Source organism: Lipotes vexillifer, unplaced genomic scaffold (genome assembly GCF_000442215.2).
Source record: "Lipotes vexillifer unplaced genomic scaffold, Lipotes_vexillifer_v1.1 scaffold1106, whole genome shotgun sequence".
Lineage (NCBI taxonomy): Eukaryota > Metazoa > Chordata > Mammalia > Artiodactyla > Lipotidae > Lipotes > Lipotes vexillifer.
This window is the reverse complement of record NW_006776601.1, coordinates 713472-732487: the sequence shown is the minus strand read 5'-3', so window position 1 is coordinate 732487 and position 19016 is coordinate 713472. Positions and strand designations below refer to the sequence as shown.

Sequence of the window (19016 nt, the reverse complement as noted above, 5' to 3'; positions counted from 1 at the left end):
TTCAAGCATGTGTTCTGAAACTGTTTAGGGCCACAGTAAACTATAAAAGGCAATTTCATAGATACTCTTTGAGAGCGAATATAATCATTAAACTTGATATTTTGCCTCAAAAAGGTTTTCATACTACAGAAAATAAACTCATATATGTTTTGAAACTCTCACTATAAAATTACTATCATAAGTTCATCAAAACTTGAGGGTTTCTGTTTTCATGAAGTAGGTGAAAGGGTAATCTCTATTCTTTCCATGTGATTGTACCTACACCAGGCTTCCCTACAATCACACATCAAAGTCCTTCAGCTCTCCCCAGCTGGCACCTATTTTCACTTTCACTTTCAGTTTCACAGAGAGTTTTATGGCACTTTCCATTTCATTCTTGACAATCTGAGCTACCTACCAAAAAAAAAAAAAAAAAAAAAAAGAGGTTAACAAACTCTGCCCAATCAAAGAACTGTCTGCCAGCCCACCCACTGAGGTGATAAACCAGACTGGAGCTCTTTACCTCATGGTGCTTAAAACTCTAAGTTGGAAAAGAGCCAGGTATCCCACACTAGTCTGCACTGACAAACAGAAGCTCTGCCAGGTTCACTAGAATGCTCAGAGCTTTGAAATCCTCAGGGCAAGACTCCAAATTCTCATCTAACTTCTCACAGACAAAAATATCCCTGCATCAGGAATTTCTTTTAAAATGAGTTTAAAGCTGAGCACTCTCAGCTCTTTCTCTACCCTTAAGGATTCTACTTTTCTATAGCCATCCTGGGGCTAGGGAAGGGTTCCAGGAATCTCATGCATCTTAGCCTGACCTACAGTGTCTTAGCTTTCTGTAGAATGGACATGAACACTGCAAAAATACCTGAACAACATCCTCTTCTGCCACTTCATATAAGAGTTCATCATGGAGTTGAAGGATGAAGAAGCCTCCTCTGATGGGACAGAACATCCCTTGCAGTTTTCTCTTTGGTAACAATCCTACCCCATGAGAAAAGTAGCAAAACTGATCAGCATGTCACTGTGCTATGGGAGTATTTTTTTTTTAAGAGAGATTTTGGGAAATTATAATTAAGAGATTAAAACACATAAAATTTGGAGCTATCAAGAAAATAACTAATTGCTGGTTGCCACCTAGCCCACCTATCAGGTAAACTCAAATCTCCACCAACCTCCTCCCAGAAATGAGGAGTCTAACAAAGACATCAGTAAATGGAGTTGACTGACACTCCTTGATGTCTTTTTCTGGCCAGAAGTGTCACCATGGTAGAATTGGTGATTCCCCAGTTGGACCACATACTCTAGACAAGTAATTCTAACCTAGGGTCCAAATGTGGACTTCAGAAAATACACAGATTCCTTGAAGATATATGAAAGGGTCTATGACTGTACATTTTTCTGTGGAGATGATGTATACCTTTTCAGAAGATTCTCAAAAGAACTCATGAATCCAAAAATGGTTAAAAAAAATCACTGTATTATAGTTATTATAATATAGTTATTATAGTCACTATTTCCTAACTAGTGGGCCTAGTGGTACAGATTATGCCCCTCTGATCACTAAAATAAGGTTCAACATTAATACTTTTAGAGTATCTGCCTTCCATTGTTTGCCTGTTTCTCAGAGCAGTCCTTCCTTTTTGCCATTCAAATTTCCTATACTTATTCTTCAGGACAGCACAAATACCGTCTCCCTCAATATCTGGTACTTCCCTCAGAGAGAGTTCTTTAGCTGTCACTACCTGCAGCCCAAGTTTTCTCAGAGGTGGCTCTCACAGGGTAAGAGAACAAAGGCAGATGAGGCATGGCAAGTTGTTTCCATACCAGGGCTGCAAAGGCTGTGCATCTGTTTGCCAGTTTGGCTAAAATCTGATCTGACCCATTGGGCCCCACTTATCTTACATCATTGGCTGTCTGGATGCTCTAGTTTTTCTGCTTTCTGATCGTTATACCTTTGTCCTCTTGATTTCCCTTGGTTACTTGGCTTCTGACCCAGAATGCCATGATCCTCCTGTTCCCTGTGTGGTCTGCTTCCTCAGGCTGAGCTCCCTTTGATCCCACTGACCTACTACTGCCTTTAACTCAACATGACACAATCAAGCCATCCTCAGTGACATACCCACATTGTCTTCCACTCACTCTAAAGAGTGATACCACCTATATCTTCATTTTGACACTGTATCATTCTGCTGTGAAGAGTCAGGTAAATATTTCACAGTCAGGTATCATATCTTCCTTTCCTTGGCAGATTTAAAATTCAAACATAGGTTGACAACTTTTACTTCTAAATCCTCCAAAGCACACAGTACAATGTTATTCCCCAAGTAAGTTTGACCATACATCCTCTTTCTACAAATATAAGAGTGTGAATGTGTGCATGTGTTCATGGAAAGTCATGAACAGGAAAATCAACATCTTCTTAAGGTGTGGTATGAGGATCGAAGAGGATCCCAGAGATTCTTTCAAAGCATCTGCAAAGTCAAATTATTTTCCCAATAACATCCAAAGGTTATTTTCCTTTTTCAGTCTCCTTCTTTCATAAGTGTACAACAAGGTGATCAATTATCTTGGTTTTAGCAATGAAAGTCCCACATCCTGGGAAACGATCAGTCCCCCACAAACTGGGACATTCATCATCCTCTACAGAGGATTTTCCAGAGATTACAGAACAGGTAATACTGCAACAAACTGAATGCAGAAAAATATAAGAGACTCCAACTGTCATCTCTTAAGCCAGACATTAAAGAGATTTTCAGAAAAAATAAAACCACTCATCACGAATTTTTTTGTTGTTCTGAAAAAAATGTAGTTATTTTCATTAAAATATGTTACTTATGTTAACACACGGTGGGTTTATTATTGTTACCTGTAAATGTTAATAAATGTTTTTAAATTCCCAGTTTTAATTTCTAATATAGTAAATATTAGTAGATATAATTAACACACATAAACAAAAGCTCTTTGGGATCCTTTCTAAGAGTGTAAAGACATCATGAAACCACAATGTTTGAGAACTGCTGAGAAATAAATATAAATCGTTTCCCCTTTTCTTTTCTGATGTAATTAATCTCACCATGTTATAGCAAGGGCCTCATTTATGAACAAACCTGTTCTGTCATTTTGGAGCATACTCTCCCGATGACCATGGGATTTGAAGGTTGAGTGGAAGGTTTCTAATTGCTTCTGAATATTAACTGTGGCTATTTTGACAATATCAGCCGCCGAACCTTGGACTCTTGTGTTGATAGCCTGACGCTCAGCCTATGAAAAACAACAATAACAGATGCTCCGTCAGACACGCCAGCATTGTTTCATACCTGCCTTTAGCGTCCACAGATTAGTGCTCACATGTGCAGACTGGAAATCTGGAACTGAGATGTGACCCAGGGCATCCACTATAAGCTGTATCTTAAGAATAACAACCAGAATGACCCAGGGCTCTAGATTCTGGGCTATCATTCACATGAGGATAGACTAAACAGAAGAAGGTCAGATTGCTTCACTTTAGAAATCTTCGACAGTTAGGAAGCAAAAACTCCATTACACTTAAAATGTATCTAGAAGCTCAAAATTATTTTTAAAAATATATTATCAGTATTCTAAACTTGACTTTAAAGGATCTATTCCTCAAAATACAATTCCTCTTAACACTAAACAGATATAATTAGAATACCATTCTTTGTGGTGGGTTGGAATGTTTCAAGCACATCCCCCATATCAGTGGCCTCTCAGTCCTATGTAGAGTTTGGCCACAGCAAGTCTGCAGCCCTCTGGTATGAATCAGAGCTTTTTATGGGCTATTGGGCCTAATCGTTAGCTGCTGGTGAAAATGCAGATCCTAGATCCCCAGGTATTAAATTAGAACTTCCCTGAAACTATTGCTGCCATGAGCTTCTTGGCAGGCAACCACAGCTGCTAAAAGTGAACATCCCGGGGCAGTAGGAATAGGGGTCTAGGTTAATATCCAAGATGTAATCTATCCATGAATATCACTCCTGTTGTTCCAAAAGGGCTCAGAAAATGGAAAGGGTCTACTCACTGGAGGGATCTATGTAACCTGAGAGGTGTTCTCTAGTTCCCTGTCACCTGGGCTACATCCAACTCCTACTATATTACATACTGGTTAAAGAGATAGACTTTTTAACTATTGTTTTGTCAAATGCTGATGAATCCATTCTAAACTCACTCAGTTGTCACTGTTTAAAGAGTGAATGAATTTCAAAGTTCTGACTGCTCCCCTTCTTGAAACTATATGCCTCTGTGCAGTGGATTATGTTATTGTTGCTATTACTTATTGCCTTTCTCTGTTAAGTCCCATGGCTCCCACCCATTGCCATGTAATTCAAAGTGTTTTTCACTCTAAAAGAATGGCCTTGACTTGTTTTGGCCAATAAAATGTGAGTAAAACTGACATACAGCACATGCAAGGAGTTTTAAAAGCTATCTAACACTGTCACAAAAAAGGGCTTATCCCAGGCAGGTACTTTTCTTTATTCTGAATTTTAGAATGAAGAAAATACAAAGCAGAGGCAGAGTCAACCCAGAGCCAAACTATAACATGAATTAAAAATAAATATTCTTACTATAAGTCACTGAAATATGGGAGTTGTTTTTACTGTGACACAAGCAAATATAACTAAAATATATAATTCATTCTCATGATACTGTACTTCCCTGATTCTATTCCAAAATAAGAAAACTTGGCAGTCTCAACTTTGTGTCCCACAATCTCAGTCCCTTCTCATCACTAGAGTGTTTTCATATACATAAAAATATACAGGTTTCTGGTAATAGCAGATTATGCCATTAGGACTAACCCTTCCACTGATAACCAGAAAAAGGTGGTCAGAAAATGCCTCTTTGAATGAATCAGACAGGAAAAGGGAAGTGAAGAATTATAGAACCTAGAGAACTGGGAGAGAAAGGAAACCAAGGAGGTGATCCTGGCATTGGAGGCCATCCTTTCTCCCAGGGAAATCAACAGATTCCAGAAGAGGCAGCTGACAGGCTAAGAAGCTGAGCAGAACTTGATGGTCTTGAAATATTTGGGTTCACAGCCCAATAAGTAGGAGGCCTGGTATGGAGGTGAGACAATACAACTGTTTTTATAGAAAATTAAGAAAAACAAAAGGCAATAGGAACAGACTACAGGGATTCAAGTATGAGCCATATTTGACTACAGACTATTATCAAACCTATTAGACTATAAAATGATCATGTTATCAAGAAAATAAAAGACAAAATTGAATATTTCGGTAGAGAACAAAATACCATTAAGAACCAAATAGAAACTCTATAACCAAAAAAATTAAAACAACAGAACTTAAAGCATTTAAACAGTGCTTTCCCTATAGTTTGGTGTATGTATGCAGTGGGGAGATAGTATTGACTTGGAGAGAAGATAAAAAGGCCTTCTGGGGTGCTGGAAAAGTTCTATATCATTTAGAACCTAAAAGCTCAATAGTTGCTCAACAGCAAATTGAAGAGCAAATCAGCCAACTGAGAGATAAGTTAGAAGAAAATATCCAGAATTAAGCATGATGAAATATAAACATGGAACAGAGGATGCGAAAAATGAGGAATTAAAGAGAAAAGTTTTTAAAATTTATAATAGAAGTTCCAGAGAGAGAGGAGAGATTTTGATGAAGCAATGACTGAAGAAGAAATGACTAAGAATTTTCAAAATCAACAAAATATCTCAAGGTGCAGATTCAAGAAGTCCTAACACCCTCAAAATCAGATCAGTTAAACACACACAGACACACACACACACACACACACACACACACACACACACACAGAGGCACATGAAGTTAAAAAAAAAAACCCCACAGGGGCTTCCCTGGTGGCGCAGTGGATGAGAGTCCGCCTACTGATTCAGGCAGGGGTCACGGGTTCGTGCCCTGGTCTGGGAGGATCTCACATGCCGCGGAGCGGCTGGGCCTGTGAGCCATGGCCGCTGGGGCTGTGCATCCAGAGCCTGTGCTCCGCAACAGGAGAGGCCACAACAGTGAGAGGCCCACGTACCGCAAAAAAAAAACAAACCCACAAACTTAAGCACATCACAGAAAATCTGCTGGAAACCACAAGGAAAGAAAAATACTGTATTAAAAGCAACCTAGAGAAAAAAGGCAGACTGCATTTAAAGAAGAAACAGACCAGGGATGGGCAAACTACAGCCTACAGACCAAGTCTGGCCCATCTCTTGTTTCTGTAAATACAGCTCTACTGGAACACAGCCACACTCATTTACGTAGGGTCTATGGCTGCATCTGCACTAGAACAGCAGGCTTGAGTAGTTGTGATGGAGACTCTGCAGCCTACAAGCACATATTTAAGGGAGCTTACTTTTTCTTTATCTGACACAGACACTATTAAAAACCTAAAGGAAAGTTCTACTTATTGGTAAAATGTTTAAAATTTCCCTCTGAGACCTGAAAAGTGGCAAAGATACTCACTATCACTAACTCTATTCAACACTGTCCTAGCTAGAAAAGAAAAAAAAAAAAAAAAAAAAAAAAAAAAAAAAAAAAAAAAAGACTTGGAAAGACCGTTATAAAACTACTTTTTTTTTTCCAGATAATAACTGTGTAGATAGAATATCTAAAAGTATCTACAGATAAAATTTTGCAATTAGTAAGTAATATTTGCAAGGTTTCTAGACAAAAGAACAACAATAAAGGCAATTATCTTTCTATACCAGTAGTAAAGGGTTAGAAAACGTAAAAAGGGAAGGAAAAGAATTAAAAATTTAAAAAGATGCCATTCACAACAGCATGAAACTTTTCCAATATCTAGCTATAAATTTAATAAAAACCTTGTAAGATCTCTTCCCCAAAACTATACATCATTAGTGAGAGAATTTTAAAAGACCTAAAGACCTAAATAAATGGACATATATAACATGTTTATCGACTGGAAAACTCAAATTTATAAATATGTCATTAATCCCATCTTGATCTATGAACTCAAGGCAACTGCAATTAAAAAATCCCAACAGGATTTTGTGTTTGTATGGAAATTCACAAGCTGCTTCTACAATTTATATGGAAATGCAGAGAACCCAAGAATAGGCAAATATTCTTGGGGGAGAGAAAAAAGCAAGTTGGGAAAACTTTACCATATATCAAAACATAGTATTCAAGAAAAAGCAAATTAAAAATACAAGATACTACTTTATACCCACCAGAAAAGCTAAAATTATGTTAACTTAATAGCAAATGTTGGCATGGATGCAGAGCAATGAGAACTCAAACTTATATGGGAGGACAAATTGCTACAACTACCATAAAACACAACATGGCTTTATCTACTGAATTTGAAGATGAGAGCAATTCTATGTCTACCGCTTTACCAAACATAAACAGAAACATATGTGCACCAGGAACCTTGAACAAGAATAATCAAATCATCAAGATCCATAATAGAAACCCATCCAAATAGAAAGTTCTCCAAACTAGAAACCCATCAACAGAAAAATGGATAAATTGTGGTATATTCATATAACAGAGCTATATACCTACCCCAACATGAAACTACATAAATGACTTGCCTAATGTAATTCTGAGTGACAGACGCTAAACACAGAATACATATATATGATATATAGAGAGATCAAAACAAAACCATAGGGTTAGAGGTTATAGTGGTTATTTCTGGGAAGGCAGTGTATGGTGATTAGGAAGAGGCATGAGGGGAGCTTCTGGGGTGCTGACAATATTCTATTTTTTGGTTTGTATGGTAGTTACATAGGTATAGCTCTATGATAATTTACTGAAATTTAAATTTGTTTCTTGTGCTTTCTCTATGTATATTTTTCAGTACAGCAAAAGTTGAAATAAAATGTAAAACCAAACTAAATGAAAACCAAACAATAAATCTGGCTATATTTACTCCATTTCTGATTCAGAGGGGTGCAATTTTTTTTCCCTCAGCAACAACATAATGAATCAATTAGAACTCTGACTCCTAAGGATTTGGTATAAAAAGTCTTACTCTCAGAGTTTTAACTTCAAAAATATTAGTTTTTAAAAAATTATATGGTTCATTAACATTAATCATTCTATCCTCCATTTTTCATTGTGTAAATACCAAAAAACATAATCAATCCCTATTAGATCAAGCCCAAATTTCTCAGCCTGCCATTAAAAGCCTTCCAAATAGCTGATTCCATCTGACCAGTAGAAAATTATCTATTCCTAAGTGACAGCTCAAACTTTCCACTCCTATCAGATTGGCTTCTAGCCAATCCTTACTCAAACTCTTAGTCACTTGTGATTATCTTTTTCTCATGCCATCAATTAAATTTTAAATAGTCTTCAAGAATCTGTTTAAGTCCTACCTCCTCTAGAAGCCTAAATAACTGAGTATGCATGCTACTTTTATATTTTTTTAGTTTGCTTTATCTCTTCCAATACATTTTAAGACTTACTTTTCCTAGTGCAACAACTACAGTGCCTACTTCACTTGGAGATATGGTAAAAGGCTGATAAATATCTGACATCTGTATGTGGATATATGGGAGGCGAGAGAGTGAAGAAGTAACAAAACCCCAACTATTCCTCCATGGTCCCTAAGAGCATTATTGCTCTGAGAGATTCTAGCTCAAGACAGTAGTTTAGCAATTTGGGGGCTGGATATTTTCATTACATACAATGTGTAGTGGGCACTGACACACAAAAGTATGGGGTAAGGGCAAAATACAACCAGTTAAAATAGGAAGGTTTGGACTATAACAGAAATTTAAATGCTCAGATACACAAAAAGTGTACAGATACACTTTTATGGATCCCAATGATTTCAGAAAGAGATTTCAATCATAATTTGAGTAAATACCATCAATACATCTTTTGAATGATATTAAATATCATTTTAATATCTTCTTTAATATTTTGGGTATCCTAATAACCTCTGATGAGCCAGTGCTTTTAAAATAAATAAACAAAAGGAATGAACCAAAAAATACCACAATTCAATGACTGGCTAATCTCTGAAGACAATGCAATCTGGTGTAATATGACAAATTAGTATAGATATCTGAAACAAAGAACAATTAGCAAATGTAAGAATTAAGTTTATATATAACTTATTACCAAAGCTAATAAATAATTGGCTTACTAAAACAGAACATCCTTAACTGAAATATTACTAAGTGAACCCATATTTACATTAGTCTCCTAAAGAGACTGTGTTCAGCAAATACTGGCATGTACCATCACTTCAGAAGTCCTTAATAAAATAGAAGATCCAATTAATATGCTAGTGATCTCTAAAAGGGACATTAGCAGGGTTCAGTCTTTGTTGAAAAAGTACATGTCATTAAAGTTAAAAATTTAAGTTAAAATATTAAGTTAAAAATCCAGAGAAATTTCAACATACGTGAGCTTTGTGATAAGGGTTGTTGTCTTTGATTCCTGGTAAATATCTATGCCTTCCCAAAATGGTCTGAACAAATCCATCTCTTTTACAATTCTTCACTGTCTCTCTCATGAAATGATTAATCCCTACAAAGAAAATGAAGAAATAATTACAACCAATGTCCATCCTTAATCTCACTCACTAGTTTCAATATAGTGAAATATACCAAAACTTCACCATGATTAACATTAATATCACATCATCAAAATTTTGCATATAAACTTTCATTCACTTTTTCTTCCAGTTTTATTGAGAAATAACTTATACACATCACTGTACAGCATGACAGTTTGCTTTACATATATTGTGAAATAGTGCTCGCTTAGGCAGCACATATACATATATTGTGAAATTACCACAATAAATTTAATTAACACTCATCACCTCATATAGCTATGAAAGTTAGAAACAAAAGGGACTTTAGAAATGACATAATCTCTGTTTTTCAACCACCATCACCAACAACAAAAAATACAAAACTAAACTCCAGAACAACAGAGCAGGTACTAAAACCTAGATGGTTTTATTACAGGACCTTAAGACTATTCCATGCTACTTTTCACAGGGTTCTGTTCTTTGATCACACTAACCCTCTTTTACTCTTTGAGCTTATCTTTACCAGGCTTAATACATTCCAACAGCTCCTTGTTACCATCTATGCTATGATTCAAATAGGACCTAACTGAAACTAATGCATGAAGTTGTAATATTTTATTAGAAACTTAAACAACTCACTTCTTAAAATTCAAAAAGACTACATATAGTATATTACTCAAACACATTCATATTCCCTATACCAGCATTCATCCTTTGCTATATAGGTCCGTTATTAGGTCTTATGACTCTCCAGGATGAACTCTGCTTCAGACGGGCCAGTCTCTTCATTGCCCATTCCTGTCTCTGAGCTAGAGAGGTTCTTCTCTCCTGGAACATTCTTTTTCTATAGTCTTTAAAACACATTTAAGTACAGAGACTGCTAATCTATCTTTATTCTTTTGTGCAATTTCTGCTTTCTCACAGCTCTGCTCATCCTAAGTAATAAACACTAATGCCTCCCAATTAAAACCCCTCATTTGAGGATTTCTATTGTGTGGCTGGCACAGACTGTGGGTGAAAGGAAGGGGAGAAACCCTGCCAAGTGCAGCTGTTGGTGACATCTGACTACTAGCATAGGAATTTCAGAAAGCAATCAGGCTCTCATCTTCTCTTCAAGAATTACTGTGATACTGCTGAGTAAAGAGCAAAGAAAAGGATGAGATTTAAGAGACTACACCTCTATGAATTCTCGTACCTGACTCCTGTAGGAAGCCTTCAAATATTCAGAGATTGCAAGAACTACTTTAAAAAAACAATCAATGCTGAGGTATAATTTACATACAATAAACAAAGCTGAGATATAATTTACAGACAATAAAAGGCACCCACTTCCGGTGAACAGTTTGATGCATTTTAACAAACATATACACCCCTCTAACAACCACTACAAGATACAAAACATTTTAATCACCTTCACAGTCAGCTCCCCATTATCAGCCTCAAACACTAATGGATCTACTTTATTACACTGTATCTTTTTCATGTTCTTGAATTTCATAAATTACACTGTATGTTCTCACTTGTGTCTGCCTTCTCTTGCTAAGTAGCATTCCATTGAAGAGATATACCAAAATCTGTTTACCCATAATCCTGTTGACATATATTTGTTCCGGTTAAAAAGGAGACAGCAGGGCCAAAATGGAGTCACTTGTGCTAAACCCTATGTCAGCAAACTAAGACTTACTACCTAACCAAATTGCAGCCTCAACACCCCCAGGAATGTAACCTTTAACCAGTCAACCTGGTATTACATGGTCAGCACTAGTGAGGTTATCTGCCCAATAGGACCTTCCATTCCCCTTAGGAGAGTGACCTTGCCTAAAACAATGCATTCTTTGCTAATATTTCCTTTATCCACCTACCCCCTTTCTGCCTTTAAAAAACTTTCCTCTTCTGCAGTTCGGTGGAGCTCCTTTCTAGTGCTAGATGGGATGTTGCCCGATTCATGAATCATTGAATAAAGCCAATTTGATCTTTAATAAATTTACTCAGTTGATAAAGAAATGGAGTAATAGATACAGAGAACAAACAGATGGTTGCCAGAGGGGAGGGAGTTGGGGGGGAGGAGAAAAATAGGTGAGGGAAACGGAGAGGGGTGGGGAGAGGAAAGAAATGAGTGAGGGTGATTAAGAGATACAAACTTCCAGTTGCAAAATACACACAGGTATGAAATGTACAGTAGGGAATATAGTCAATAACTATGTAATATTATGGTATGGTGACAGATGACAACTAGACTTACCATGGTGACCATTTTGAAATGTATAGAAATATCAAATCACTGTGTTGTATACCAGGAATTAACATAGTTTGTAGTTCAAATATACTTCAAAAACAAACTCACAGAAAAAGAGATTAGATTTGTGGCTACCAGAGGTGGGGAGTGGGAGGAAGGGAATGGGTGATGGTGGTCAAAAGGTACAAACTTCCAGTTATAAGATAAATAAGTACTAGGAATGAAATGTACAACACGATAAAGCTAATTAACACTGTTGAATGTTATATATGAAAACTGTTAAGAGAGAAAATCCTAAGCGTTCTCATCACAAGGAAAAAATCTTTTTTTTTCTATTTCTTTAATGTTGTATCAATATGAGATGACGGATGCTCACTAAATCTATGTGGTAATCATTTCGTGATGTATGTAAGTCAAATGATTATGCTGTACACCTTAAACTTATAAAGTGCTGTGTGTCAATTATAACTCAATAAAACTGGGAAAAAATTTTTTTTAATTTACTCAGTAGGATTTTTGTTGTTTAACACTTCCAGTCTTTGACTGTTACGAATAAAACTGCTATAACATTCACATACAAGTCTTTCTTTGGACATATGTTTTCATTTTTCTTGGGCAACCATCCAATAGTAGAATTGCAGAATCATACAGTTAAGTGTATGTTTTACTTTATATGAAAGAGCCATAGTGTCTTCCAAAGTGGTTGTACCATTTTACAACCAATCAGCAATGTAAAAGAGACACAATGTTTTTAAATTTTAGCATTCTAATGTTTCTATAATGGTATCTGTTTGTGGTTTTAACTTGCTTTTCCCTGAGAACAAATGACGATAACACTTGATGTAGTTATTCACATATTTTCTTTTGTGAAGTGTCTGTTCAAATTTTTGAACTTTATTTTATTGCATGATTTACTTTCTTAGTATTGAGTTGTAAGAGTTCTTTATATATTCTGGATGCAAGTCCTTTGTTAGATAATAGGAACTATAAATATTTCCTCTCAGTCTGTGGCTTGACTTTATATTTTCTTAATGGTGTCTTTTATCAATATTTATTTTTTATGACTAATTCAGTGTTATTATCACCTAAGAAATTGTTGCCTACCTCAATGTCATAAAGCTCCTCTCCCTTTTCTTCTGCAAGACTGATAGTTCTAGTTTTTACTTTTAGGTCTGTGGTTCATATCAAGTTAACTTTTGAATATAGTATGAGGTAAAGTAGAAGTTCACTTTTTTTCCATACTGGTATCCAGTTGTTCTGGCACCAATTGTTGACATGACCATCTTTCCTCCATTGAATTACCATGGCAACTTTGTTGAAAATCAATTCACCATATATGTATAGGTCTATTTCCTGATGCTCTATTGTGTTTCATTGTTCCCTGCATCTACCCTTATACCTATCTTGATTATTGTAGCTTTATAATAGATTTTGAAACCAAGGAGTGTAAGTAATCAACATTGTACTTTTCCCCCCCAAATTATCCTAGTTATTCCAGGCCCTTTGAATTTCCATATAAATTTAGAATCAGCTTGTCAAATTTGACACAAAAGTCTAATGATATTTTGATTGGAAATGCACTGAATCTATAGAACAATTTACAGAGAAACGTGATCATAACAATATTGTGCCTTCTCATAAATTAACATGGTAAACCTCACATTTACTTAAGTATTCTTCAATTTCTCTCAGGATTGCTTTGGAGTTTTCAATAAAGTCTTGCACATACTCTGTTAAATTTATCCCAAGTATTTCATGTTTTTTGATGTTATTGTAAATGGTTTTATTTTTACTTCATTCACTAATTGTTTATTGCTAGTATATAAAAATACAACTGATTCAGGGACTTCCCTAGTGGTCCAGTGGTTAAGACACCGCATTTCCATTGCAAGGGGCATGGGTTTAATCCCTGGTCAGGAGCTATGATCCCACATGCCATGCTGACATGGCCAATAAAAGGAAAAAAAAAAAATACAACTGATTTTTACAAACTGACCTTGTATGGTGGGAACCTGTGCCAAATTTAGTTATTTGTTCCAGTAGTTGTTTTTGTTGAATTCACGTGATTTTCTATGTACAAGATCATGTCATGTGTGAGTAAAAGCTTTTCTTTTTGGGGACTGGGGACAGGGTTGATTACAAAGGGGCATAAAGGAACTCTTTGAGATGATGAGGTGATGGTTCCATACCTCAGCTGTAATGTAGACAGTATAATTGCGTGCATTTGTCAAAATTCATAGAACTATACAACTAAAAAAGGTGAATTTTATTGTGTGCAAATTACCTCAATAAACTGCCAAAAGAAGAGAGAATTTAAAATGGTGATATTCAAACTGCTCTATAAAAGCAATTTTTCTCTCACAGTTTCTGGTACATTTATTCAATGGTTTACTGTTTCAAGATAAAGCTATGTAAACCTAAAGCACAGGACGATTCCTAGATTTTGTAAGATTTTCACAACGACACAGTAGCATATACATCAACTTCATTTTGCTATTCCATTTCTGTCCCTATTTCTATGAAAAAAGCACATCTCTAAGTAAGGTTCATGTTATTTAACCAACAATGCTTGATGAAAACTTCTGTTAATAGAAAATTCTGTAACACAAATTTTTAAAAATATAATATGGAAAGAGAGTTGAGAAGAATAGTATCTAGAAGATAATTAACATTCAATGCTTCCTTACCGGTATATCTGGATTTGAAGGAGTCAATGTAAAAAGCAGCATCATTTTCTTTAATACCCATCTGCTCTCCCAAAGATTTAGCTCCCATTCCATAAATGATTCCATAGCAAATCTGAAAGGGACTCATCACCGTAAGTAAATTATAGGTCATAACTACATAAAATGCAAACATAAAAAGTTCATTAGGATTGAGATTTGGTAAACTTTTCATAGTGAGTCAAAGAAATGATTAGATTTGCTTTGGTGGGTTAGATCCATAGAAGCTGATATCCAGTGAGCGCCTTTACTGCCTTTTAGCAATACTTTTTGAAGTGCAGGGAGAAAAGAGAAGAAGGGGCAGAATATGAATGAATATGAGTGTGTGTGTGTTAAGAAAATAACCCTAGTGGTTTAAAAGGAAATATTTCTGACTGTTATTTATCCAGAACTCTTCAGAGAAGCTTTCCACTCCTCATAATACTTCATTAACTGCTGCTTAAAGAAGTGCCTAGGAGTCAGGAAAGAGAAGCATTACAAACATTCCTCTCCTCACCTTTGAATACCACTAAAAAGGCAGGAAGAGTAGACTACATGGCTTCATAATAGGGAGGACGTCATTGGAAATAAATATCCTCTTCATCTCACAGCCACCTGAAATCCCACAATTGCAGAATTCATTTGGGTTAAACACAAACTTTTGAGAAAATTTTGGGAGTAGTGGAGGAAAATGGTCTAAATAGGTCAATAAAGAAACTGATTTAGTAATAAGCGTTGCCTGGGTTCAAATCCTAGTTCCACCATTTACAAGAGGTATTATCTTGCACAATCTACCTTGTATCTCAGTTTCTTCAACTATAAAATGAGGACAGTAATACCTACATCATGAGTTTGTTAGGATTAGATGAGTTACTTTATATACGTGTGTGTATGTGTGTGTGTGTGTGTGTGTGTGTGTGTGTGTAGGATACCACCTGACATAAAGCAAGATCTACATAAATACTGTTAAATAAAATTTAAAAAGATAACTTGCAAAAATTGATTATCAAAATCCAAAATACTTTCCAAAATATTTTTTTTTAATTACACTGAGAGGGATTTTTTTCACTCCTTTTTTCTTTTCCTTTTAGGTCTTTTTACGTTTTTTTTTTTCTTAATTCAGATATTACTTAGTGCTAGCTGATATCTCAGCAAGACTGAGATCTAGATTAGATGGTTCAGTGCATGACGATTCAAGAAAAAAAAACTGGTATAGCATAAACACTATTAAATCATGCAAGAACTTATTAAATAGAGGCAGCTATCATCAGTGTATAAATGTTTAGATTATGGAGTCAGAATGTCTAAGTTCTGTCATTCTGAACTTATCCTGGCTCCACCACTTATAGCTATATGACCTTAAGCAAACTACTAACTTTCTGTGCCTTGGTTTCCTCCATGTAAAATGGGAATAATAATAATAAAACCTATTTCGTGTACTTACTACAAGGATTAAATATTGGAATATTACCTATTTAACTTAGGGTTTGATTCTTGCTAAACGCAGGATTTAATCTGAGAGGATTAAAGAGAAGACAAAACTGGCTTTCTAAATAGTGAAAGAAACAAGTGTTGGTGCTAAACAGGCAGTGGTGAGAGGAAGTGTTTCATGCCTAATGAGCCAGTCAAGAATCACAGCTGTGAGTAACAAGAAGTGTAAATGTAAAACTAGTAAAGCAGGATCTTAGAGGTGGTGTGCCTTTACCTCAGCCAACAATCCTGCTCTCTTGAAAAGGGCATCAGATTTCCCACAGGTCACGTGATAAACAAGTATCAGTTGTTATAGGCCAGGGAACAGTGTGAATGTGGCCTTTGATTTTCCCTGTGCCCAACAGTCACCCAGGAGTAGGAACTAATATGGGCCCATGTGAAAAGTTCAAGGGCAGTATGAAGTTTTACAGGCAGATTAGCTAACTAATGGCCTCAAAAAACTAAAAAGCTGGGTTTCCCTGGTGGCGCAGTGGTTAAGAATCTGCCTGCCAATACAGGGGACACGGGTTCGATCACCGGTCCGTGAAGATCCCACATGCCGTGGAGCAACTAAGCCCGTGCGCCACAACTACTGAACCTGCACTCTAGAGCCCGTGAGCCACAACTACAGAGCCAGTGTGCGGCAACTACTGAAGCCTGCACGCCTAGAGCCCGTGCTCCGCAACAAGAGAAGCCTCTGCAATGAGAAGTCTGTGCACCGCCACAAAGAGTAGCCCCCGCTCACTGCAACTAGAGAAAGCCCGTGAGCAGCAACGAAGACCCAACACAGCCAAAAATAAATAAATAAAATAAATTTATTTTAAAAAATAATAATAAATAAATCTTAAAATAACTAAAAAGCTAATAGTTATTGATTATAATCCGCAGCTCAGCAATATTTATTTTTCAACAAACGTTCAGAGAGCATCCTTCTATAAAAGGCACCATGGCTCAATGCGTGTGAATATAAAAAGATAAATATATGTGTGCTTACAGACTAGAAATAGATTTTAAAAATACACACACACACACAAAATATCTACCACCACCACCACAATATCTACCACTAATGCATACAGATTTCCCAGAACTAAGTAGGCTCGGACTAACTCTACCTGATTCTTTCTATTGACTCTACAAAGGAAAATATGAATACCATGAGACAGGCTCAGGTGAACGCTGTGAAAAATCCAAAGAGGGAGAAATCACTCCTCAACCACAAATGATTGAGATAGTTAAAAAAAATTTTTTTGAATCGTAAAAATTCTCCTCATTTATGTTAAACATGTTCAGTAAAGACCACCTGTTTTGCTTGTTGCCTCAGATCATCCCCAACAGACTCTGGCTCAATCATCTTCCATTCAGCTGCAATACTCCTGAAAACATCAGCTCCAGTGTTTAGTACTTGAATGAGACGATGATCATGGGATAAATGAGCTAAGATCCTCAGCTCAAGTTGAGAGTAATCAGCAGCTAATATTAAACCACCTGAAATACAAATGATTTTAGAAAAGTCGGTACAAAGACAAAACCAAGTTTTATAACACTGAGCAGGATGACAGAAATTTAGTTCCAACATACAACGGTGAGATCATATAAAAAAGTTCAAATCAAAAAAAGCTAAAACCTTGCTCTTAATATGATGCAATTCAGCTCTGTAACATGTAAAAATTTTTTGCTTAGCTTTCAAGGATATGTAATATATGTAAAGCCACCCTTGACCTCTGCCCGTTAACCACTGTGGTAGTGCTTTCCTCAGTGTTCCTATAGCACTGACACATAATCTAAACTGGTTCTTTCATGCCTTTCCCAAGTAACACTGAGCCATTAGGGATGGGAGACAATCTTCCTTTGCATTCTACAGAAATGCACAATTCCTGGTACCTAATAGGTCTTTAACAAATGGTTGTTGAAGGAATGAATGAATGAGTGAATAAAGAAACTGGTTTCTAATGTGTGCTGACATTTTAAGGGGTGTGGAGAGAAATGTGTGCTCTGCTTTGAAAATAAACTTGTTCAACAAAAAGGTCAAGTGGCCTGTATGTGAAAAAGAGTATTCAAATAATTAAGAGGATTCAAATAATTTATCTATGGACTAGAAATGACTGGATATGCATGGCAAAAACAAAATAGAACAAGCAAAAGCACAGTTAAAGAAAAAGTAGAAAAATATTTGCAACTGATATCACAAAGGACTCATTGCTATATTGTATAAAAGAGGTGCTATAAATCAAGAACAAAATATAAACAAGCAATTCACAGAACTAATAAAAACAAAAGAATCTTAAACCTATTAAAGAATGCTTAACTTCATTCACAATAAAAGAAATGCAAATTAACTCAATAACAATAAACAGTTCTTTTCTACTTGTAAAAATCCAGAGGTTGGATGGCACATTCTGTGGCAAGGCAGTGGAGAAAGAAACACTCATACATTGTTACTTGGAAGTAAATGGTAACTGTGTCCCATTAGATGGCAATTTGTCAATATCCATCAAAATTAAACAGGCTTTTTACTCTGTGACTCAGTAAACAAGCCCATAGGCTGCTGCAAAGATTATCTGCACACAGATTAAACTGGCTTACATTCAAATTTCTTTAATGATAATCACAAGTCTTCAGCATAAAAATATTAAACAAAAAAAACAAAGCAAACAACAGTGTATACGGAATGCTTATGCTTGTGTAAGAACAGAGGAATAGTACATATTCATATTTGCTTGTATCTGTATAAAGAAATACTGGAAGGATATATAAGAAACTCAAATATGTAATTAACTATAAGAGTTATACATAACAGGGTAGCTAGGACAGGGAAGGAAGCAAAGTTTCTCAATATATACCTTTTAAATATTTTGATTTCTGAATTATGTGAACAAATAACCAATTCAAAAATATATAAATACTGATTTGAAGCAAATGACCACAACTTTTAATGGCCTTTCTGCCCTAAACAAAATAAAACTGGACAAACTATATGAAATAACAGTTTTCAGATGTTGGACAATAGGCAATTCAGAACTACAATCCCTGAGAAAGGGGAAGGAGAGGGGAGATAAGAGGAGCCATGCAACTGTCTCAAGTTTCTGAATGGAGGCAGCGCAGGG

At 36.0% G+C, this 19016-nt stretch overlaps 1 protein-coding gene across 1 annotated transcript in view; it reads right to left on the bottom strand.

The window, feature by feature from the left end:
• Positions 1 to 279: 279 nt before the first annotated feature.
• Positions 280 to 19016, bottom strand: part of POLQ (DNA polymerase theta) — a 124653-nt gene continuing 105916 nt past the window's right edge. Inside the window, 6 exon segments of the mRNA XM_007450507.1 lie at positions 280 to 393; positions 854 to 969; positions 3096 to 3249; positions 9367 to 9491; positions 14425 to 14536; positions 17213 to 17397. Coding sequence (XP_007450569.1) covers positions 280 to 393; positions 854 to 969; positions 3096 to 3249; positions 9367 to 9491; positions 14425 to 14536; positions 17213 to 17397 — 806 coding nt within the window.